General features: G+C 46.5%; 1 protein-coding gene across 1 annotated transcript in view; it reads left to right on the top strand.

Moving 5' to 3' along the window:
* Positions 1–25,863, top strand: part of CNTLN (centlein) — a 1,434,305-nt gene that overhangs the window by 1,205,463 nt on the left and 202,979 nt on the right. The window contains exon 24 of the mRNA XM_078675976.1: positions 18,729–18,914. Coding sequence (XP_078532102.1) covers positions 18,729–18,914 — 186 coding nt within the window. The remainder of the gene's footprint in view (positions 1–18,728; positions 18,915–25,863) is intronic.

Genomic DNA, 25,863 nt, shown 5'->3' with positions numbered 1-25,863 from the left:
GGGGCCCTGGGCCTTCGAGGCTGATGGCTTTGGCCCCGGAGGGCCCCTTGAGGATCCAGGTCTAGATCCGGATCGGTGCTGGTCGACCTCATGGTACCTTCCCTGGTGCTGATTCCAGTGACTACGCCCGACGCCGGCTGTTCCCTCAACTGCCGTCGAACCCAGCCTCACCCCCCAACTTGGACACGGAGCCGGACCGGTGTTGACCGGTACTTTTGTACCACTGTTCTTTCCTGACGTTCATTTTTTCCCTGACTGGCAGCCAGAGGAAGGTGAAGAGGACTGGGAGGTGTCTGTTGACCCTCTAGCAGACCAGCTTGAAGAGCCGGACTGGAGAGAGGAGTTGGGTGATGCAAGTAGTCTGGATACCTCTCCAGACCTTGGTATGCTTTATCCCCTTACCGTGGCTACGGAGGAGGGAGCCTCCTACGCTGTGGTGTTGCATAGGGCGGCTGAGGCCTTGGGCCTTGATCTTCCTACGGTGGCAGTCAGTACTAACCTCCTGACTGAGGTGCTTCACCCGGCAGCAGCCTCTTTGGAGCACCTGCTGCCTTTCAATGAGGCCCTCACTGACATCCTACTGGGCACTTGGTCCAAGCCCAGCACAGGGGCTCCTGCCACTGCCCCGCTCCGCATGATCCACTTTTCAACTCCAATCACCCTACCCCCGAGATCTTGTTGGTCCAAGCCTCCGCCTCAAAAGGAATGGGATTCCCTAGAACTCCCCAAGAGAAGGAATCCAAGAAGCTGGACCATCTTGGGAAGAAGATGTTTTCTTACGCCAGTTTAGAACTGCTGTCGGTGAACGATGCATGTCTCTTGGGCCGTTATGCCCACAAGGTGTGGGACCCGGTTGCGCAAGTGCTGCCACAGTGCATGGTGGACGGCTGGGCCGTGCTCACCTGAGCTGCTGCTGAGGGTCGTGACTCAGCAAAGTTCACCATCCGGTGTGGGCTGCATACCTCTGACTTGCAGGGTAGAACAGTTTCCACATCTGTACCCCTGAGGCTCTACGCCTGGCTGAGGACCTCTGGCTTCTCTGGGGATGTCCAATCTACCCTTTCTGATGGATACATCTGCCTGAGGATTCCTCACCTTATAAATATCACCTGCACCAGCATTCCACGGAAATTTTTTCCCTAGCTCTCCGCGCTGATGAGGTTGTCACAATGCCATGGCTCCGCACGCGACTCCGCATGACTTCACTGGAGCCATAAGAAGACCACGTCGGCGTGATAACGTCAGTTCCCTTTTTTCCGCGCTGTCGACAAAAAGGATTTTCTGGGACTCTCCAAACTTTCTGCTTGAAACTTTGTTTCTAATGTGTTACTGTTTGTGATTTTGCCGTGTCTGTTCAGAGGAAGTCGGGTTTCAAGCCCTGTAAGGAATGCGAAGGTCATATGTCGATCACTGACCTGCATGATGACTGTCTTTGGTGTTTATCATCAGATCACGACGCCGAGGGCTGTTCTTCCTTCAGGAAAATGAACCTGAAGGCATTGAAGGAAAGAGAAGCCAAACTCTACATGTCTAAAGTAAGAAAGGAGAAAAGAGGTCGAAAGCGATCGAGGTCGTCGACCGCATGGCTCGAAGAGAAGACACAAGAAGAAGAAGAGACATGGGTCTCGACACCGTTTGTTGAAGCCTTGAGCTTTGAAGTCACCTTCTCCGGCTCCTCGGTGTCGTGTTAAGGACTTTGTCTCACCTTCACCATCTGAGTCTCCGCAGGCGACTTCGGGCCGTTCACCTTATATGGGTACTCCGGCGCCTGCTGCTCCAGTGATCCCAGTGGTTCCGACTCCGGATTTTCCTCGTACGGAAGTCGAACGGCGCAGTATCCTTCGTTCCCGGCTCCGGGTTCGGATCCGTCGCATTTTTTTTAATGCGATGTATGGCCTGTCTGCCATGGCCTCATGCCCCTCTGGTGCACCTTTGGGTCCCATTGGTCCATTGAAGTTTAATTTGGGTGTGCCTCAACATCTGGCATGCCTTCTTCACACATTCATTTGACGCAGGTTGCTGTTACCATCCGCCTTTAACGCCCCTCCTGGAGCCGACGACGCTGCGTATGGTGCCACTGCAGCCAAAGACTCGCTCTAGGAGAGAAGCGCAGAGGTTGATTGAGGAAGAGCAATACCAGGCCGGTGATATGGAGGAAGGTGAAATGTATGAATCTGAAGACTTATTTGAAGACTTGTGTGAGGCAAGTGGGCTGGACACTTCTCCAGTAGGGGATTTTGCGTCTCAGAGAGCTTCTCCTTCAAAGGAAGTTGCACCTTATCATGTTGTTATCAAGAAGGCAGCTGAACTTTTGGATTTACAGCTCCCTATGGCTGAATACAAGCCTAAGCTGCTTACAGAGGTGCTTCATTCTCCATCCTCTGTGGTTGAGCCTCTCTTGCCCTTCAATGATGCCCTGACGGAACCGATACTTAAGGTTTGGCGCAATCCTCTTTCTGCTCCTGCAGTTTCTAGATTCGTGTCTAAGAGATATAGACCTGCCCCAGGGACCCTGAATTTCTTTCTTATCCTTTACCTCAGAGTGTGGTGGTGCAGGCTTCATGTTCAAAGCCGTCTGTGGGGTCCTTTCCTCAAGCTCCATCTGACGGGTTCAAAGAAGCTTGAACAATCTGCGAAGAAAGTCTTCTCATCAGCAAGTATGGCTTTGAAATCCTCCAATGCAACCTATTTGTTAGGTAGATACATTCACGCCCTTATGGACTCTGCCAAGCAGATTCTTCCTAAATTATCCGAAGAGGACAGGGGTAATTTAAGTGAAGTTTTGGCGGACTCTCAGGCTGCGGCTACCCAAGTTATCCAGTCGAGCTTGGGTACTGCAGATACAGTGGCAAGGGTGATGGGTTCATCTGTTGCTACTAGGAGACAGGCATGGTTGATGTCTTATGGATTTTCACAGGATGTGCAAGCTGCTCTTTTGGATATTCCCTTTGACGGCTCTAAGCTTCTTGGGGAAAAGGCTGACTCTGCTTTGCAGAGATTTAAGGACAGTATGGTCACTACAAAATCCGTAGGATTGCAGTCTCAGGCAAGAGTCTATGGTTTCAGAAGATACCGTGGTTTTGAGAAATCTTCCTTTCGTTCCCGTCAACCGCAACAGCAACAACAGAACCCTTTGTATAAATCCTACAGAGGGAAAAGCAGAGGCCGCTTTCGTGGAGCTGGACGACAGCCCTTTTCCTCCTTCTCTTCTACCTCCTCAGCGCCTCCCGGTAATGCAGGAAAGCAGCCCTAGATCCGCCATCCTGGATCATGTGAGTCCTGCGAGAGGTCGGCTTACCCTTTTTCTACAGGATTGGAAATTAATAACTTCGGACCTTTGGGTTTTAGATCTGGTAGAAAATGGGTACGCCCTTCCCTTCAGGGTATTCCCTCCTCCTTACACTCCTTGCCTGGGGTTTTACACGAAGGATAATTTAGTTCTCCTTCATAAGGAGGTTCTTACCCTATTATAGAAAGGTGCGATAGAGGTGGTTCCAGAGCAGGAAAGGGGTCAGGGATGCTACTCCCGGTATTTCTGATTCCCAAGAAGGATGGCAGGTTAGGTCCTATTCTGGACCTTAGAACCTTGAATCTGTTTCTCAAGCAGGAGAGGTTCAAGAGGCTCACCCTAACGCAGGTTCTTCAAGCTCTTCAGCAAGAGGACTGGATGGTGTCCATTGACTTACAGGATGCATATTTTCACATCTCAATCCTGAAGTCGTACAGGAAGTATCTCAGTTTTACGGTTTGATTGCAACACTACAAGTTTGCGGTCCGTCCTTTTGGTCTTACTTCCGCACCTCGAGTCTTCACCAAGGTGATGGCAGTGGTGGCTGCTCATCTCAGGAGGTCGGGGATTCCAACTTTCCCCTACCTGGACAATTAGCTATTGAAAGCAGGGTCCCCAGAGATGGTGAGTCATCATCTGCAGGTTACAGCCCAGCTGTTGTACAAATTGGGTTTTTCGATAAATGTACCAAAGTCTCACCTGGTGCCCTCACAGTGCAACCTGTTTATAGGGGCAGTACTGGATACCACTGTGTGTCGAGCTTTCCCGCCTCCGCAAAGGAGACATGCATGGTTGAGGTCTTCTGGATATTCACAGGATGTGCAAGCTGCTCTTTTGGATCTTCCCTTTGACGGCTCTAAGCTTTTTGGGGAAAAGGCTGACTCTGCTTTGCTGGATTTAAGGACAGTAGGGCCACGACAAAATCCGTGGGATTGCAGTCTCAGGCAAGAGGCTATGGTTTCAGAAGATACCGTGGTTTTGGGAAATTTTCCTTTCGTTCCCGTCAGCCGCAACAGCAACCGCAACAGCAGAACCCTTTGTATAAATCCTACAGAGGGAAAGGCAGAGGTCGCTTTCGTGGAGCTGGATGACAGCCCTGTTCCTCCTTCTCTCCTCATTTTCTACAGGATTGGAAATTAATAACTTCGGACCTTTGGGTTTTAGATCTGGTAGAAAATGGGTACACCCTTCGCTTCAGGGAATTCCCCCCTCCTTGCCAGGAGTTTTGCACGGAGGATCATTTGCTTCTCCTTCAGAAGGAGGTTCTTACCCTACTACAGAAATGTGCGATAGATGTGGTTCCAGAGGAGGAAAGTGGGCAGTGCACCGTTTAGGTTCTTCACTTTTAGGGGACATGGGCTTTATATAGGAGTGAGATGTACTCCTTCGCCCCTTCCTTGGCCTGCACAACTGCGCAGCACTTAATGCGAGCTGCAACGTTTAGGCCCATCATTGAAGATGCCCAGCGGCCCAGCAAGTAGTGGGCAGCTGCCACATTTAGGTTTGTTGCCCTGACTTTGGACAGAGGGCATTGGAGCCCCTTAGAGATGGCCAGTTGGCCCAGGGGACTATTACTTTTGCTTTTTATAGGTGCTAGGAAATGTAATGTTTGTAGTATGTTTTATGCACCTTGATTCATGCTTTTAGATGTGCTTCTATGCTTATTAGGTTTCACCTACTACGTCTCGACTTTTCTACCTTCCAATCATGCGCCCGCCTAAACCCACCCGAAACTCTACGTTCGTCGTTACGGACCCAACTCCTGGTCCATTAACTACTCTAACAAAATGACCAATAACGCTAAAAAGAACTTCAAACACAGTACTCTAAAACAACACCCGGAAACACTCTTTGTAGATAACTACCACTCAGCGTCCAACGGCTGCACGAAAACTAACTTCATTTTCTACACCAATCGCCCGGCTAAATGGAAAACACCTTCTCTCTTCACCTCCAAGTCGCCAAGTCAGTAGTCATTCCCTATGGTGAAAAAATCTCCACTTCCATTTCCCCGACCTTCAAAGGGGAACTCACCATTTCCATCTACAGAACTGGAACCATTCTCATACAAGCCACCGACCCGCACCTCACCACTTTTGACCGCCACTTCCCCACTCTTCTCTCCTCGTTAACTCAACTGAGCCATCAAGCCCTATCTCCCCCACCCCTCACCACCCTCACTAATAACGTGGAACTGATCCAATCTCCCTGCCCCGAAGACCCTCTCTTCAACTCATGGACATCCTCCATTACTCACTACAATCACACCACCCCTATCATTACTCCCCGTCGCCAAATACCCACCACGATCACATCAACTGAGCAAACCAAGAGCGACAAACTCACAACTAGCAATCCCCACATGGCCGATCCAGACAGTTTGGTCTCTGACTTTAGCCCTCCTGAGACTGAAATCCCCTCAGACACTCCCCTCCCCACCCCTGATAATCTGAACCCTTCCTCACTTTCTTCCCCAACCCCCTACACAGTCCCTGTTCCCCCGACCCTGACTCCCCCCGGGTCGAACGCCACTCCCAATACTATGGTCTCTCTCCCCCCTCCCTCCTCTGCACACTCCCCTTCCTCTGCTGCACTCCCACGTACACAACCTACCACCACCGCTAATCTCTCTGACATGGCCCATAACTCGGACGCCCTGCCTAGAATTTCTCGCCCTCCTCTCCTCGACACTAGTTCCACTTCTCCTCCCCTGAACTCCTCGAATGGGAACATGACTAATCCGGGTCCCTGTGTAAAACCTCTCCCCTCTCCTAATCCCAGGGACTCCATCCTATCCCTGACCCCTGTTAAACCTACCTCCATGGACCCAAGTCTGTCTCGACCCCTGCCTAAAACCTCAAACTTTTTCAGTGCAATAACACAGCAACTGAACAGAATGGAGAGGAAAATTAACTCCCTTACTGCTGATTTCCTTCACTTACAGCAAAACCTCCTCAACAGAGACAAGCCACCGTGCTCCCTCCCCCTGGGTATTCCTGCCCACACCCCACCCAATACACCTCCCTTGGCCCCACTCAATACACATCTCATGCCCCCCCAAAGCACCCCTCGACCCCCCAGTCCAGCAGCGAGTCAGACACTTAGTCCCAACTGGGATAGCCAGCCCTTCTCGGTACCGAAACCAGATGAGATCAATGACTCTTACCTCGCTTCTAAACAGAAGTCTTCCTCTTTCTACATCCCTGTTATTATTGGCACAAACAGAATCCCTAATACTGTCCACTCGCCCAGACCCCCTGCTCAATACACCTCTATCCACCTAACTCCCCCCATCATCGAGGCTCCCCGCCCTCTCTCTTGTATGCTCCTTAACTGCAGACCAGCATTACAACACGCCACTGACATTGCTGAAGCTCTGCTCGCTGAAGATATTGACATCGCTCTCCTCACGGAATCCTGGCTCAATGTCCACTCTACCCCCATCCTTGACGTCCTCACCCCTCCAGGGTACAACATAATCAGACAAGACAGGCCGATCAAAACGGAGGGGGGGGGGGACTAGCCATAATCCACAAAGCTGCAATACAGATTACCAATCTCAAACCTGCAGAATACCTATCATTTGAATACCTGGGTGTCGAACTCATCATTAAGGGCACATCATCCATCAAATTCCACACCATCTACCATCCGCCTGGAGAACATACTCTTTTTCCTGAAGAACTAACAGACCTAATAACACGGTTCTCCTTGACAGATAACAAAGACGTGTTCCTGGGTGACCTCAATATCCACTGGAACGACCCAAAAGACTCCACTGTCCTGAACCTATCCAACCTTCTGGAAATACATAACCTCAAACAACTCTGCAATAAGCCAACTTACATCAAAGGTGCAACACTCGATGCGATCATTACCAACAATGAACTGGTCTCTCTGAGAGAGATTTCTCCCATTGACTGGTCTGACCACCACCTCATTCTGTTCAGGATTGACACACCCGTCAGCCACCAATCTATTTGTGACGTCAAACCTAAACTCTTGCCCAGAAACATCAAAAAAAATCCCTTTATCCGAACTTGAATCCATGATTCATCCTCATCTCCAACTCCACCCCTCATCATGGACAGCTGATGACCTCACTACACACTTCAACTCAAAAATGACAGAGGTTTTAGACCAAGTCGCTCCACTCAAACTCAAACAACAGAGGCAAAACAAATCGAAACCCTGGTTCAACGGGGAGCTAAACGATGAACGGCGCCAACTCCGACAAACAGAAAGGGCTTGGAGGCTTAACCCCTCGACCTTACACCTAACAGAACTTAGATCTGCTCGGTAGGCATACAAAAAACAAATTTTCAGGGAAAAGGCGTCATTTTTCCACAGCCAACTAGATCTGGCAAAAAGCAGACCGAGAGAACTCTTCAGCATTGTCAAAAGCCAAACTAACGGCACCCCCTCTCAAGATATCGAAGCCACAAATGAGCGATGTGAAGAAATTGCCACCTTCTTCACCAATAAAGTCTCAAAAATTGATCAATCCTTCATTCAAACCGCAAACACTCCTTCCCTCATTACCTGCCCCCTTCTACTTCCCCCGACAACACAGAAAGAGTTCTGTACAAGGACAATCAGACTGGCCTCCAGCTAAAAAACAATGCGCACTGGTCCGACTTTGAGCAAATGGCGGAAAACAAGGTCTTCAAGATAATTTCTAATCTAAAACCTTCCTCCCACACCATGGACCCCCTTTCTTCCACAATCATAAAAGAACTCAACCACACCATTTCCCCTTTCTGGACAATAATCATCAACGCCTTTCTCACCTCAGGCTGTGTCCCAAAATCCCTTCAGCTAGGACAAATCACACTCATTCTCAAGAAACCAGGGGCCGGCCCTAATGATCTGAACAACCCCAGACCTATCTCAAACCTCCCATTCCTTGCAAAAACATTGGAGTCATGTGTTCTCCACCAACTCAATAAACACATTGATGAGTTCAACCTCCTTTGACACCTTTCAATCAGGATTCAGGAAAGGCTGTAGCACTGAAACAGCCATACTCAACGTCTCGGACGACATTCGCAAAGCCTTAGATGATGGTGATGCCTGCCTACTCATCCTTATTGACCTATCTGCGGCATTCGACACAGTTAATCATACAGCTCTTCTAGAGACCTTGTCGAAGCGCTCCGGCATAAATGGTACTGTACTCAAATGGTTCACCTCTTTCCTCCAGCATCGCTCGCAAAACAAATTAAAATCAAATCCTGTCTATCGAAGCCGACAAAAGTCACACTTGGGGTGCCACAAGGCTCAATCCTCTCCCCATCCCTCTTCAATCTCTTCATGGAGCCCCTCACAATCATCTTGAAAAAAGCTGGAGTGAGTTACCACCTTTATGCGGACGACACCCAAATCTATTTCAAAATAAAGTCCCCGATGACATCCAACACCTCAATACCACTCTTACCGAGATCCAAACTTGGTTCAACGTCAATCACTTAAAGCTCAACCCAGATAAAACAGAACTGATCCTATTCTCTCCAAAAAGTAACCATCGTCCCATCCAAGAGTGGCTCAAGAATCTGGTTGCCATAAACTGCCCCCTCGTTCTATCCGACTCAGTTAAGTCTCTAGGCATCACCCTGGACAAGAACCTGTCAATGGAGGCCCACATAAAAAACTCTGCAAAAAGTGTTCTTTTCTCTCTAAAACACCTCAAGAAATTGAAACCTTTTCTTCCCCATGATGACCTCAAGACAGTAGTTCAATCCCTGGTTCTCTCTAAAATCGACTACTGGAACGCCATCTTTACAGGGACTCCAAAAGCTCACCTAGCCCCTCTAAGGGCAGTGCTGAACATGGCCGCTCGGCTTGTATCTGGAGTAAAAAGATTTGATCACATCACTCCAGCTCTCAACTCCCTCAAATGACTTCCCATGGAAGGGAGATGTATTTACAAGCTGGCCTGCATCACACACAAAACCCTCCACTCTCCGGCTCCCAACTACCTGATCAACAAACTGGTAAGAGCAGGTCAAACCAGAACACTGAGAAGCTCCAACTCACTCCTTCTCATTCCTGCAAAAATGAAAAAGAAAACCACCCAATACCGATCGTTTTCCGGCAACTCTCCCAGGATATGGAACGCTCTCCCGGGAGTCCTCAGATGCAACCCCTCCTTCTCTTGTTTCAAAAGAGACCTCAAACTCCATCTCCTTAACAAATACTTTCCTGAACAACGTCAACTAACCTAGACCTCAATACCCCGAGTTGACTCCCATTCAAGGATTGTTGGTGAACGGACTATGCTAATCTCCTTGTTTTTCTTTTTTTCTTCCCCTCCCCCTCCGCTGCACAGTTACTTATTGTTCATAATGTATTCTTTATCCGTGGTTTGCTTACTTACTGTCAGCCTTCTAGGTAATGTAAGGCCCTTCGGCTTTGCACAATATGTATGTGAAGCGCTCTGATACCTACGGGTCTAGCTAGCGCTATCCAAAACTTTAAAAATAAAATAAAAAAATAAATCTTGAATCTGTTTCTCAAGCAGGAGAGGTTCAAGAGGCTCACCCTAGCGCAGGTTCTCTAAGCGCTTCAGCAAGAGGACTGAATGGTGTCCATTGACTGACAGGATGCGTATTTTCATATCCCAATCCTGAAGTCGCACAGGAAGTATCTCAGTCTTACGGTTGGATCGTAACACTTACCAGTTTGCGATCCTTCCTTTTGGTCTTACTACCACACCGCGAGTCTTCACCAAGGTGATGGCAGTGGTGGCTGCCAATCTCAGGAGGTCGGGGATTCCAGCTTTCCCCTAACTGGACGATTAACTATTGAAAGCAGAATCGCCAGAGATGGTGAGTCATCATCTGCAGGTTACAACCCAGCTGTTGTACAAATTGGGTTTTTTGATAAATGTACCCAAGTCTCACCTGGTGCCCTCACAGCGCAATCTGTTCATAGGGGCAGTACTGGATACCATTGTGTGTCGAGCTTTCCCGCCTCTGCAAAGGATTCTCGACATTCAGGAAATGATTCCTCTGTTTTTCAATAGAGCGGTTGTTCCAGTTCTGAAGGTCCTTCGCCTGCTCGGTCTGTTCGCTTCCTGCATCCTGTTGTTCAACCATGCACGCTGGCACATGAGGGTGCTCCAGTGGTGTCTCCGCAGGCAGTGGAATCAGCACAACGGAGATCTCAGAGAGTCTGTAAGGATCTCTAGAGAAGCTGCAGCGGATCTGTCTTGGTGGAGTGTGGAGGGCAATCTGTCTCAAGGGAAGCCTTTCCATCTCCCTCCATCAGTGGCCACAGTGATAACGGATGCCCCTACCATAGGATGGGGTGCTCATCTGGGGGATCTCGAGATCAAGGGTCTTTGGTCTCCGGAGGAAAGGTTGTGTCATATCAACCTTCTGGAATTGCGGGCGATCCGTTTGGCACTCAAGGCCTTTCTCCCTTCCCGGTCAGTCGGTTCAGGTCCTGACGGTCAACACTGCTGCGATGTGGTATGTCAACAAGCAGGGAGGAGTAGGGTTGTACCGTCTTTGCAGAGAGGCATTGTATCTCTGGTCCTGGGCTCAGGACCATCAGATTTTCCTGATGGCAGATCATCTGGCCGGGGTGCTGAATGTGCGTGCGGACAGTCTCAGTCGACAGTTTTCCGCCGACCACGAGTGGAGGCTGCATCCGGAGGTAGTTCAACACATCTTTTAGACGTGGGGAACTCCTCGGGTGGACCTGTTTCCCACTCTCGAGAATACGCATTGCCCGTCATTCTGCAGTCTCCAGTTTCCTAGGCAGAGAGCATTGGGGAACGCTTTTCAGTGGATTTGTAGCTCACAACTCCTTTATATGTTTCCTCCCATACCCTTATTCCGCAGGTTCTGAGGAAGATTCGCCAAGACCGGGCCCAAGTTATATTGATCGCCCCGGATTGGCCAGGAAGGGTGTGGTACACGGACCTTCTTAACCTCTCGTCGCACCCTCCGCTCCGTCTCCCTCTCAGGGCAGACCACCTCTCTCAGATGGAGGGGCAGGTTCTACACCCCCACCTCCAGAGCCTGCACCTTCATGCCTGGAGATTGAACGGGGCACCCTGAGTTCTTTTTCTCTCCCGCCTGATGCGGTGGATGTTATATTATCAGCCAGGCAACGCTCCACCAAGTGTATCTACTCTTACAGGTGGTCTAAATTTGTTAAATGGTGCGGAGAGAAATCTATTGATCCCTTAAAAGCTCATCTTTCTGATGTACTTTGTTTTTCACTTCATTTGGCTCAGCAGTGTTGTGCTGTAGCCACTGTTAAAGGATGTTTGTCTGCTTTGTCGGCATTTCTTTGTTTACCTGATAAACCTTCTCTTTTTAAGTCTCCTTTAGTCTTAAGGTTCATTAAGGGGCTTACTAACATGTTTCCCCCACTCCTTTTATTGTGCCCCAGTGGGATTTAAATCTGGTGTTACATTTTTAATGGGTTCCACAATTGAACCTTTGCATAGTTGTCCTTTGAGGTTGCTGACATTCACAGCGGTCTTTCTAGTGGCTATCACATCGGCTCAGAGGGTGAGTGAGCTTCAGGCTTTGAGTTCAAACCCGCCTTTTCTGACCATACATGCTGAAAGGATGGTACTCAGGACCAGGGCTGCTTTTCTGCCTAAGATGGTTACTCCCTTCCATCTAGGACAGTCCATTACCCTCCCTACTTTCTATCCTCCCCCTCACCATTCCAAGGAGGAGAGGCTTCATTGGTTGGATCTGAAGAGTGCGATTAGATTTCCGCCAAGATGATGAGCTCTTTGTTGGATATGCTGGTCGTATGGAGGGCAAGGCAGTGCACAAGCGCACTTTATGCAGGTGGATCATCTTGTGCATCAAGATATGCTACTCCCTGGCTGGTAAGGAGCCTCCTATAGGCATTAGAGCTCATTCCACCAGGGCTAAATCGTCTACTTCTGCTTTGTCCAGGGGTGTTCCTGTATTGGACATCTGTAAAGCCGCAACTTGGGCCTCCCTTCACACTTTCGCAAAGCATTACTGCTTAGATTCCGAAGTGAGGAGGGACGGCCATTTTGCGCGCTCTGTTTTGGAGGACTTTTTGGTATAGAAGGGTGGACACCCTCCACCGGGGTTGGACGGCTGTGGGATTCTATTCATAAGGTGAGGAATCCAAAGGCAGATACTGTATCCACCAGATAAAGCGTTACTGAAGGTAAGAAACTTGTTTTTTGGGCATGCCCCTTGATGTCTGTTGCCTATTTGGTGACAAGGCGGACAGCGTTCTTGAGCGTTTCAAGGACTCTAGGGCTACGGCCAGGTCCATGGGCCTCACAGTCACTTCTCGCCCCATGCAGTCTGCCTTTCACCCCTTTTGTGGATATGGAAGGGGTGCCTCACCACGTTCCACACAGGCCCGCACAAGCTGCCCAGTCTCTGCGCAGCCAGGGACGTGGGGCCCAGTGTTGCAGGTCTGGGGGACAGAGGGCGGGTCCGTTCACCAATGCCCCCCTGCAGCAGCCTCCAAACCTTCCTAGTCTGACTTTTCAGGGCCACAACTTGCCAGTGGGCGGCAGGATCTACCATCACCTCCCTCACTGGCACAACATCACGTCTGAGAGGTGGGTTTTGCAGATAGACCGAAGGGGTTACTCCCTCCTCTTCTAGACTACTCCTCCACCATGCCACCAAAACTCCATTGCATGTCGGAGGATCACTCGGCCCTCTCTGCCAGGAAGTTATGCTTCTCTTAGCCAAGGGTGCTCCCGAACGTGTCCCTGTGCCAGAAGTAGGTCGTAGTTGTCACTCCCACTACTTCCTGGTACCCAAGAAGGACAAAGGCCTGCGTCCTATCTTGGACCTCAGGGACGTCACCCGCCTCGCCCGGAAGGAGAAGTTCAAAATGTTAACCTTGGCTCAGGTCCTATCTGCCCTGAACCCTGGAGACTGGATGGTAGCGCTGGACTTGCATGATGCGTATTTTCACATCCCCGTCTTGCCTGCCCACGAGCGATATCTGCGGTTCACGGACGGCCACGAGCATTTTCAGTTTACTGTGCTCCCATTTGGCCTTACCAGCACCCCTCGGGTGTTCACGAAAGTGATGGCGATGGTCGCAGCTCATCTGCGCCGATCAGGTGTTCCAGTCTTCCCCTATCTCGACGACTGGCTGTTGAAGGCAGGCTCTCCCGAGGCTGTCGTCTCCCACCTCCAGACTACAGCAGACCTCTTGCATTCGCTGGGGTTCACTATCAATGTGTCGAAGTCGCACCGGAGTCCCTCTCAGAAACTCCTTTTCATCGTACCAGTTCTGGATACAGCACAGTTTCAGGCCCATCCTCCCAGAGCAGCGAGTCCGGGATATTCAGGCTAAGATACCGATGTTTCAACCTCTATCCTATGTTTCGGTGAGAGTGACTGAGGCTGCTGAGCCTCATGCTTCCTGCTGGTAGATTCTGTCAGATGGCATATGCGGGCTCTGCAGTGGTACCTGAAGTGCTAGTGGCTGCAGCATCAGGTCAATCTTTCCGATGTTGTCCAGATCTTTGAGGGGAAAAGCGCAAAAGAAACGCGAAAAAAAGAAAAGGGGGCACGGTAGAAACACCCTGACCCCCTAGGCCTGCTCAGGGGGTCCCACAAGGACCCTCAGGGCCCCAAAAAAGCATTTTTTTTTATCGGCCGAATTTGTGCTGGGTGTGCGAATCCGGCCGAGAAAAAAAAATGAAGCGCGGGTTCCAGCGCTTCGTTGTATTGAAGCCCCCGGTGGGCCAGGTTCAGGGGCACTGAAAATAATGTGTGGGGGGCCCAATCCCCCTCACACTGCCACAGGGATTACAACCTCCCCGGGGCTTGATGAAAGAGTTGCGGGGGGTACACTGCCCCCCCAGCCCCGGGGACCGCCACCCCCGGGGCTTTTATTAAATATTTGCATGGAGTACACAGCCCCCCGGAGCCCAGGGAACCGCCATGCCCCGGAGCTTGTTTTAAAAAAAAGAAAATCAATCTGTGTGGGGGGGCTCGAACCCTCCCACACGCCCTGGGGACCGCCATCTCCCCGAGGCACTAAAATGCAAATTTTGGGGTCCGTTACAGGCCCACGAGCCCCGGGGACCACCACCTCCCCGGGGCAGTGCATTGGATGGGAGGGGGGCCGCACAGCCCCCCTCCTGAAGCCTGTGATGGCCCTGGGGACCGCCACCCCCCAGGGCCGGCTCCTGCAGTGTCCGGGGTGCTCACTCCCGGGACTCTGCTGTTTGCTATGGCAAGGCTTGAGCCGTGTAGCTCCCGCCCTGTCATAGCAAACTGTGGTTTGGATTTTGAAAGAGAGAGCAGGAAACCTGCTCTCTCTTCCAAAATCCAAATCAGATTGCTTTTCCACATGGGGAGAGCTGCATGTCAGCAGCTCCCCATGTGGAAAAGCAATGCTGGCTCCCGCAGGAGGCAGGGAGCCGACTGGGACCGTTGGGGCATTGGGGCTCCCCCCACGGTCCCCAATGAGAGGCCAGGCCCAGGGGGATGGGGTCCCCGAGGCAAGGAGTGGCCCGGAAGGGGGGCCACACGGCCCCACTCCCCCTTAATAAAAATAAATAAAAACACGCAAAGGCTGGCCCCGGGGTCATACATGGCCTGAGGAGGGGGGCCACGCAGCCCCCCTCCAAATATATATATTTTTTAATTAACACTGGCCATGCCCCGTGGGATGGGAACCCTGGGGCTGAATTAGACCTCGGGAGGGGGGCCACAAGGCCCCCTTCTTAAAAATAAAAAAAGACCGGCCCCACCCCATCCCAGCAACACTCTGCAAACGCGCCCTGTGGCGCATTTTAAGTTGGGGAATTAATTCCCCTTCAATACTCAGAGTCCCTGGGGGCCAACTAGCCCAACAGGTACCTCCAGTAAGCGCCACAGGGCTGCGTTGCAGAGAGGTGGTCTAGGCCATGCCCCTTTTTACACCTCTCGGCGACGCAGCTCTGTGGCGCTTATTGAAGGTACCTCGTGGGCTAGTTGGACGCAAGGGACCCTCAGGATTCAAGGGGACTTTATCCCCCAACTTAAAAGGCCCCACTGGGCGTGTTGCACAGTGGTGAAAGGAGGGGGGGGCCTGAGTTGGCGTGTGTAAACACACCCTGTGACGCCTTTTAGGTTGGGGAATTAATTTTCTTTCAATCTTGAGGGCCCCTAGGGGCCAACTAGTCGACCAAGTGCATCCAGTAAGCGCCGCTGCGTTGCAGAGAGGTAGTCCAGGCCACGCCCCTATTTACACCTCTCTGCAATGCAGCTCTGTGGTGCTTACTGGAGGTACCTGGTGTGATAGCTTGACCCCAGGGACTCTCAGGATTCAAGGGGACTTAATCCCTCAACTTACAACGCGCCAGGGGGGGGTCGCGTTTGCAGAGTGGTAGAGTCCCCAGCAGTGAAGGGGACTGCAATCCCCATCCAAGAGCACGCCAGGGAGCACGTTTGTAGAGTGGTGGGCAAAGTAGGCGTGGCCTGGTACGAGTACTTACCAGTGCTGCTGTGTGGGACTGACCTGAGGTAATAGTTTGGGAAGTTGGCCCCCAAGGATGTCCTTGGGGGCCAACTACCCCTCTTGTTACCACCAGTAAGTCCCACACAGTGGGATTGCTAAAATGTCTTCGGAGGCCATGGCCCCCTTTCTCTACCACTCTGCAAACATGCCTCGTGTCAGACTACGGGATGGGGATAAAGTCAAATTTAGTCCTGAGGGAGTTTGGGGGCCAAGAATACCTCCTGGTACCTTCTGTAAGTCCTACGCAGCGGAATTCCTGAGCGTTGGTTGGACGCCCAGCACCATTTCTCCACCACTCTACAAACACGACTACTAGTTAAAGTAGCATATTTCTGCACCTCTGATTTAGAGGTAGTTTTAATCCCCCTGCCCTATTAAGTACTAGAACCTTACAGAGGAGTTCATGCTAATCACAGGGGTACCCCAACCATAGTGTTCCCTAGTGTATGTAGGTGTTTTCACTGTATTCTAAGTGTCTTTTAGCATCGCACTGGCTCTAGGCCTGGTTAGTCAGTCAGTTACCACCAGTACCCATCTGAAAAAGTTGTGGGCACAGGGTGATTTTGCAACAAGGCCTCTTTCTGCTTCTCTGTTGGTTCTTTCTGGACTTGTCTTGCTTCTACCTGCACTTTTCTTCGTCTTTGTGGACTTCTGTTGCTGCTTTCTGCATTTCTTTTGCTTTTTTCTGTGCGTTTTTTATTCTTTCTTCACATGTCCTACCTCTGTAGGTATAGTTAGAAACTAGCATTTAATAAACCTTTGAAATTCACTTAAAAAACCATAGGTTTCAGGCACGTGATAGTTAGAAATTAGCATTTAAAAAACCTTTGCAGTTCACTGAAAAAAACATAGGTTTCAGGCACGTTAGAGTTAGAAATTAGCATTTAAAAACCTTCGAAATTCACTGAAAAAAACATAGGTTTTAGGGAAAGTTTTAGTTAGTTGGACATTTCACTCGTACAAAACCAGAGAAATTCCCCTGTTATAGTTAGTTCAGCTAACTATAACTCGCGCCCCCGCAATGCACTGCTGATGACGTCACATATTACATCACTCATGACATGGTCAGTGACATCACTGATGATATCACTTCTCACACCCTAATATAACCTTTGATACTCCCACTCTAAATTACAGACTGCCATTCTCAAAACTATAGACACTCCAACACCAATAGCTACATACCCACTCACTGATTCTTAGGTTTACACACACATCCACTCACTCATCCGTACAGTCACTCATACTTATGGTCACTCAGTACAGGACTATCATATGCACTCATACACCTATATAAACAATCACACACCGCAACTCATCCATAGAGGTACTCACACACCTAGTCAGTCATGCAAATAATTAATCACACTGCCATTTACTCACCTATACAGTTACACACAAGCCAGCTCACTTACTCATACAAATACTAGCACTTTCTTATCCTCTTATACAATCACTGATACAAGCACACTCATCCATTCAGCCACTCTCACAACACACTATAGCCATTTATATACTGCAACACACATATATACTGCCTTTCACATATGTAGTTACTCACACATGTACAACTGATATACATTCACTCACTAACCCACCCATACACACACTCACCCACCCATACAGTCCATCACAGATGCACTCTTGAAACTATGCACCCAGTGAATTACCCACTCACACATCTATGCAGTCACACACCCCACCCACACACACTCATGCACCCCTACAGATACTCAGACATCCAATCAACCCATATAGACACTCGTGTAGCTAGTCACAAACCCATGCAGCCGCTTACTCGCCAACAGACAGACAGATACAGACATTCGCACAGTGTAGTCACTAACCCATGCATTCAGTAAGATATGTTTAATCACTCACTTATAGATGCAGTCAAGCACCTACTAAATCATCCATTCAGACACTTATACACCCACTCATTCTTCAATACGCCTTTCCCTATATATATTAAACATATTTAAACTTTACAGAAACACACAGTCACTGGATGATGTCATCAGTGATGTCATTTGAGATGCCATCAGTGATGTCCCTGACCATGTCATGAGTGATGTAATATGTGACATCATCAGCAGTGCATTGCGGGGGCGCGAGTTGGAATTTCTCTGGTTTTGTACGAGTGAAATGTCCAACTAACTATAACTTCCCCTAAAACCTGTTTTTTGTTCAGTGAATTTCTAAGGTTTTTTAAATGCTAATTTCTAACTATAATGTGCCTGAAACCTGTTTTATTCAGTGGGGAAAAAAAAGAAATATATATATATATATATATATATATATATATATATATATATATATATATATATATATATATACATGCACACACACACACACACACAAACACAAAATTGTATGATTAGCTGTAGGATAAACATTACATTTAATTAACGTTTTGAATAACGTGTGCTCTTCTTGGATATCTGACGGTTAACAAAGAAGACCTAACAGTTTTATTAATAGCACCATGTCAAATGTGTAGGTGCGGCGTGGCTTACCTTACCACATGCATAGTTGAATGGGCGTCTTGCCCACAAGCCTTTCTGGGGTAATTTCTGTTTCTAATCATGTGGTTTATGAAAGACCCAGTAACAAGATATGTTTAGAGACTGACTTGCTGAAAGGGAAGCATATTAAGTTCTCTCACAGCTGCTTTATGCTTAGTCCGTTGGACCAATGCTTCTGCTATCAACAGTTGCATAGTAAATTAATACATTTAACGTTTTATTTTATCAATATGTAACTTGTGCAGGGCCATCTGCAGAAGAATGTTAATATGCATATTTGTTAGGGATATGGTTTTAGACCTGTCTGGACACAGGGCTCTGTGTCTGTTTCATAAGCTAAGAGCGGTGGCCCCTTGGCTGGAAAGAAAGGTGATAGAGTAAACGCTGGTCTCCACGCGCTGGTACCAATGTCAGCTCTTGTCTTCCAGAATCTCAAAGTGACAGATCTGGAGGGTAAAGTGACGGAAGCGGAAACCGCCATGACAGAACTGGAAGCAACAGCTTCCCAACAGCTGCACGGCCTGGCAAAGCAGAGCGGGCACGCGCTGGAGATGGCGCAGAAGAAATTGAGGCACGCAAACAGTATGGTGGAGGAATTTGTCACATTTGTTAAGGTAAGAAAGGTTTTATTCATTTTCGGCAGCCGTAAAGGGCCATACCGATAGAGCATGTACTTTATTTTCATCCTTTTTTTTCCCATGAAATGTTCACGAATAACTATGTTCAAATTGTACAATGAACGGATATTGTTGTATGCTGTATGTTACGTGCCTTGAGAGATGTCTTAAATCTATGCGTATTGCCTTATGTTGGCAAGACTACATGCCTTCTCCTTCTCTATTTAACAAAGATACGTTTACGCTATTTCCATTGAAAAAACACATTCTACACTAGAAAGTGTGAATAGCGTGGAAGGAAGCTTGCCCAGCTGATCACAACATGCAGAAGGCTCATGAAGATTTCAGAACTAAAAATATGTAATTGATTGCATTATATCATCTTTATCATCGCATCTTCTGAGTACTTGCTCATTAAGGATGAGTGTACACACATGCAGCCTTCACATCTGCTTCGTCTGTCTGCCAACCGAAGGAGAGGCTGGTTTAATTTCATATCGTTTTTTCTTGCGCTTGCTTTGCTCCTAGTCTAGTTTTTTTAAGCTAATAGATTTGCATCTTTATCGAGCTCCTCGTCTAATGAAATCTATTTCAGGAAGTTCACCAGACCGCTAGCTTCTGTGCCAAGTGCTATATATATATATATATTTTTTTGTGTTTAAAAAGCTTTATTGAATGAAGATAAAACCACGTAAAACATCATTACAGGGATAAATGGTATAAAAAGAGCAGGAAAACATTTGAAATACAATAAAACTTAGGCTACTAACCCCAAAAAGGGGCATAAACTGTACCAATAAACTTAGCTTTTATGGGAAATGTTTTCATTAGGGGGAAAGGAGAAGGAAAAAGAGAGAGGGATAAAGGCAACTGTAAGATACAAAATCTACATTAAAATGTATCAAATAACAAAAGGAAAAAGATTATAAAGAAACAACTCAAAGGGTATGTCTAGAAAGATTTTCAGTTAGAGGCAACCATACCAAATCTTTTTTGATTAATAGTGGTACATTTGTAGCATAAGCGCGATCAAGTCAGTGATGGTGACAAAGCAAATTCCACCAAGCATTATATGCAATTTTTTAAGTGTCTTTCCAATGAGTAGTAATTATCTGTAAAGAAATGACTATGAAAAGGTCAATACATTTTCGGATATTCTGTTGAACATTCCAAATGGGAGAGAAGCCACCTAGAAAGATATGTATAATATCGAAGGGGATAACAGTAGACAAAATATTAAGTGTAGACCAAATACGGGGCCATAGGGTTTTGACCACAGGGCAGTGAAAAAACATATGGAGGAAATCACTGTGATCACAGGGACAGGACCAACATTTTTTAGAGTCTAGTAGTTTGAATTTGTAAAGGTCTGAGGGTGTAAAGAATAGTCTGTTGTAAAAAAAATAGAAAGTCTGTGTTCTACTGGCAGAGCGGGAGACTACGTGTATTTTAGACCAGAGAACATCCCAAATAGCTAAGGAAAATTCTTGGGCTAAATCCTCTTCCCATAGAAGTTCTAATTTAGATTTGGGCCTTTCAATAGGGAAATGAGAGAGAAGCTTATAAATGGCCGAGGCTTTAAGGGTGATAGTAAATTATGGTGGGGAAGAAAGGGGATTTGTAGCATCAGAGAGGGAAATATCCACTAAGCTGGTGGAAGAAAGAGTAGGTGTAAGGAGAAGGAAGTGGTTTGAATGTTTGGTAGAGAGGCTAAAAGAGTCACGCAGATCTTGGAGAGATCTTAAGGAGTTATCTTTGACCAGGTGATCATAGGTTAAAATGCCTTTGTCGATCCATTCTTTCCAGAAGAGTGCTTTGTTATTGATCTTAAGAAATTTGTTATACCAGATCGGGGTAAATAAATGAAGGGTGGAGGGGGAAAAGGAAGAACGGAAAATTGAAAGCGCAAGCGCTTTTGAATGCTTAAAAACAGGGGTAATAAGTCTTGCAGGGGGTTGAGATAAACGGGTAAATGTTAGAAAGGAGAAGGGAGCAAGTTGAGCAAGTTCTATAGAACTCCAGGCTGTTAGAGGGAACTGGGACGAATCAGTGAGAAATGGCCATAGCTGTTTAAGTGTAAATGCAGAATGAAAACGGGAGATATTGGGAAAGTTAACACCACCCAGGTTCTTGGGTAGTTGAAGACGAAAAAGGGAGATTCTGGCTTTGCGATTGTTCCATAAAAAGTTTAGTTAGAAGACGATTAATGGATTTTAAAAAGTGATGAGGAAGAGAGAGAGGAAGCATAGAAAGAGAAAAGTTTATAATAGGGAGCAACATCATTTTGATAGTCGATAATCGGCCCCACCAAGAAAGGAACAGTGGAGTCCAACGTTCTATGAGTGAAGAGAGTTTTTGTATTAAATCAGAGAGGTTTATTTTGATGGTTTCTCTGACAGGATTAGCGTAGAGGATACCTAAACATTTAATAGACCCTGAGTTCCATTCGAAACCAGAGCGGTCAAACATATAAGAAAGGCAAAGCTTGTTAAGGGGGAGTACCTCAGATTTATCGATGTTAAGTTTGTAGCCGGAAACCATGAAATAATCAGCGAGTAAGGAGAAAAGAGCAGGTATTGAAACAGTAGGGTTAGAGATATTAAGCAAAATATCATCCGCATAGGCTGTAAATTTAATTTCTACATCTTTATATTGAAAACCGGAGTAAGAAGGGGAAATTCAAATTTTTTCTAAAAAAAGGTTCCAAGGCAAGGATAAAGAGGAGTGGAGAAAGAGGACATCCTTGTCGAGTTCCTCTATGGAGGGAGAAGTAATCTGATTGTGCACCGTTGACCCAAATAGACGTTTTGGCTCGAAGTATAATAGCTTAATATAATTAAGAATAGGTGGACTGAAACCATGTCATCGGAGTACTCCAAACATAAAGTCCCAATTAACTCGATCAAAAGCCTTTTCAGCATCTAGTGTGATTGCAGCGATGGGGGAATTCAACTTTGCAGCTAAATGTATAATGTTAAGAAGGGTTCTTGAGTTATCGGTTATAGACCTACCTTTGACAAAGCCAGATTGATATATATTTACTAAATCGGGAATTACTTTATTAATACGGATAGCTAGAATTTTTGCATATATTTTACAATCTGTATTTATGAGAGAAATGGGCCTATAATTTTTACAGAGGGAGGGATCTTTATCTTTTTTAGGCAGAAGGCAACGCATTGCCTGTGTAAAGGAACCTTTGGATTCACCATTAGCGAGGAAGTGATTGATTAAAGTAAGTAAGTGAGGGATTAAAACTGATTTAAAGTGAAGGAAAAAGCGAACAGAAAAACCGTCCGGGCCGGGGGTTTTGTCTTTGGGTAGAAGGGAAAGTGCATCAACGATTTCCTTCTCCGAGATTAGAACGTCAAGGGAAGAAAAATCAACGGCTTCATTAGGGGATTGAGGGATAGATTGAAAAAAAGAGTTAATTTGCTCAGGGAGGGATTAGATTCCGGCGTATAAAGGGAGGAATAATATTCGACAAAGCAATCGAGAATCTTAGCATCAGAGGAATGAGAGACTACCTGAGGGTCTTTAATAACAATCTTAAATTTCTGTTTTTTAATTTTAAGATAATTATCAAGCGATTTGCCGGCTTTGTTGCGTCCACGATATATTTTGGCATTAAATTTAAGGAGGTGATTTGAGGCAGAGTCCCAAGAGTGTTTATTGTATTGCAGTTTAGCTTTGATAAGGGAGGATAAAGAGTCGGGCGAATTCGTTGTAAAATAGAGGTGTTCAAGATCCTTAATCTGTTTAAGAATGTGAGATGCGTGTTTGACTGCTTCTTTCTTTTTTCGGGAAACAAAATCTATGATGCAGCCACGGGCTGCGGCCTTGAAAGCATCCCAAAGAAAGTGGAAATCTGCAGTAGTATTCAAATTATTACATAAAAATTCATCCATAAAATGTGTGAAATGGGTGGTAAACGGGGGATCAAGAAGTAGGGCATTATTGAAGCGCCAGCGGCGCAAAATAGGGGAGGGAGAGGGATAGTCCATGTCTAAGATGACAGGGGTGTGATCTGAGATGAGGATGGAACCTATTTCAGAGTGTGTCATAAATTGGAATGCATGCTGTGAAAGGAAAATATAGTCGATACAGGAAAGTGAAGAGTGTACTGGAGAAAAAAAGAAAATTCAAAGTAATAAGGGTGAGATATTCTCCATGAATCAACAAGGCCTCTAGAGGAAATGGCTTTATGAAATGATTTTTGCATTTTGTTGGGGACATATCGTGCTTGGGATTTTCGGTCTATAAAGGGATCCATAAGCTGATTACAATCTCCACCAACAATCACATCTTCAGCAGCTTGTGAAGAAAGGAGTGAGGAAAACTCATTCCAGAAGGATAAATCAACACCATTGGGACCATAAACATTGCAAAAGGAGAGGTGAACATTATTAACTATGCTATCTAAAAACAACCATCTACCATTAGAATCAGAAATTTCATTTTGAATTTGAACAGATAACGATTTATGAAATAAAATAACAACGCCATTTTTGTTGTTAACAGCTGGGGAACAAAAGACTTCTCCAACCCATTGTTTACGTAGCGATGATATATCCTGCAAAGAAAGGTGGATTTCCTGTAACAAAGCTACTTTACATTTCAAGCGAGCTAAATGGGATAAAATACGTTGCTTTTTGACAGGGTTCCGAAGACCCTTAACATTCCATGAAACAATGCACAAACTATTCATATGAAGAGATAAAGAAAAAAGGCATAGGACAGTTAAGAGAAAAGGGGGAAAAGGAGGGTACAATAAACAAAACATTTAAAGAGAAGAAGATGATTAATATATCAATGTGAGAGAGAAAAAGCATTGTGACCTCCACAAGAAAAAGGTCCAAGCAGCAACAAGAAAGCGAAAAAAAGCAAAAAAGCAGTGTACCAGGAAGAGAGAAAGGAGTGGAAACCAGTAATTAAAGAAACCGTTGCCAAGGAGGAGAAAATAAAGGGGAAAAAAGTAGTATAGCTGAAAGGGAGGGAAAGGAAGGAAGGTAAAGGCTGATTGGGAGCAGAATCTCCCAGAGGAATAAAGAAAGAGGAGATGACAGAAAGCCGAGAGACTTTAGTCATAGTAAACAAGTGAATGAGCATCAACAATAAATAGGGAGGGGGGGTGGGGAAAAGAGAACAAGACAGCCGCATCACTGGGAGAGGGGAGAAGCAGAAACAGCAATATGCTGTGGCATAAAATAAAGGACAGAAACGAGGTAGAGGAGATGGATAAAATGGGAAGACAATATAAATGGTAGTACTACAACCTAATAAACAAAATGAGGGGGAAGCTTACCAGGAAACATGGGTAGACATCAAATGGGTGCAAAGGTCGAGCACATACATGAAAGACACACAGTAGACCGTGACCATAATAATGGGAGGACCTGAAACAAACAAAAAACAGGAGAACATTAAAACATTTTAAAGAATATACAAAGTATACACATTAACCAGAAGGATAAGACATAAGGGACCTAAACGGTCAAAAAGAAAACAGTTAATGTTTGGTTAGTTCCAGCTGCTCCTCCCGATGGGTGTGGATGAACTTCCGGAGATCTGCGGGGTCGTCGAAGGAAAAAGTTCTCTCCTTATAAGTAACTTTGAAGAAGCAGGGATGTATGAGGCCATAATGAGCGTTCATGGACTTTAAAGCTGGTCTCAGATCCAAGAATTCCTTGCGTCTAGTAGCTGTCTGTTTGGATACATCTTGGCTGAAAAAAATCTTGTGACCTGACCAGAATATTTGTTTGTGTCGCTTGGCCGCATTCAAAATTGACATCAAGTCAGAATACAGCAAAAAGTAGGCAATGATACCTCTTGGTTTAGCGGTTGAAGATGTAGAGTGAGGACCCTATCTGTGAGCTCTCTGGATGTTGAAGTCAACAGTTTTTGGAAGTCCAGCTATTTGTAGAACTTGCGATTTCAGGAAAAGAATCATGTCAGACCCCTCAGGAATACCGAAAATTCGTAGGTTATTGGGATGATTTTGATTTTCCAAATCCTCTGTGGATTTTTTCAAGAGGTTAACTTCCTTGGTGAGAGAGTCAACTTTTGCAATAACATCCTGGGCATCACTCACTTTTTGTTCGACATCAGATAGTCTTGCATCCAGGCCAGAACACTTATCTTCAATTCTTTGAAGAGTGGTAGTAGTATCCGAAATAAATGGGCGGATGAGACGTAATTCGTCCATTAAATCCTCTAGCATGATAGGTAGAGGGGATTTAGTTGGTGAAGAAGGGTCTTTCTTCAGGCGTTTGCTAGCAGTAGCAGAGGGATCCTTTCAAACTCCAGAAGTAGCTCCAGAAGGGCCATGTGTTTTATTAGATTGCGTGAGATCCATCGTGGAAGAGCAATATGCGTCACAGATTGGGATGAGGTAATGAGGCAAGTTATGAGATATAAGCTGAAGCAGCAAAAATGAGCTTAAATACAGTGAGGCAAAAGAAAAAGAAAAAAATTCTCAAAAGAAATTCAGTAAAAACCGGACAATATTTAGAGAATGTGTTTGTGAAGAAAAAAGCCTACTTTAGCAATGAGGAATGACAGTTGCCACAATTTTGAGGTGAAACAACAGCCAAAAGGAGGAGAAGATAAAACAAACTGCGTACTTGATGTGCCGCAAGCTCCAAATATATGAAAGAGGCCAGTTACGTGAAAGTCAGGAGAGAATCCATAATATGCTCCAAATAAAATGAGGAAATAATCGAGGAAATGTCATTTAGTAGGGGAACATATGAAAAATATGAGGAAAACTCGGCTGCTTCATGAAAAAATAATGAATGCAGTAAAAAACAAAGCCACGTCGTTTAGTTGGCAGCATAGGAAGCCTACAGCACAGAAAGCTTTGTTTTCATGAGGAGAGAAGTGCTCGCGCATTCGCAATCAATTAAAATGGCGGCCGCGATGCGTTCAGCACAATGAGGAAAAAGGG

Source organism: Lissotriton helveticus, chromosome 2_1 (assembly GCF_964261635.1).
Source record: "Lissotriton helveticus chromosome 2_1, aLisHel1.1, whole genome shotgun sequence".
Classification (NCBI taxonomy): domain Eukaryota; kingdom Metazoa; phylum Chordata; class Amphibia; order Caudata; family Salamandridae; genus Lissotriton; species Lissotriton helveticus.
This window is presented reverse-complemented; position numbering and strand designations above follow the sequence as displayed.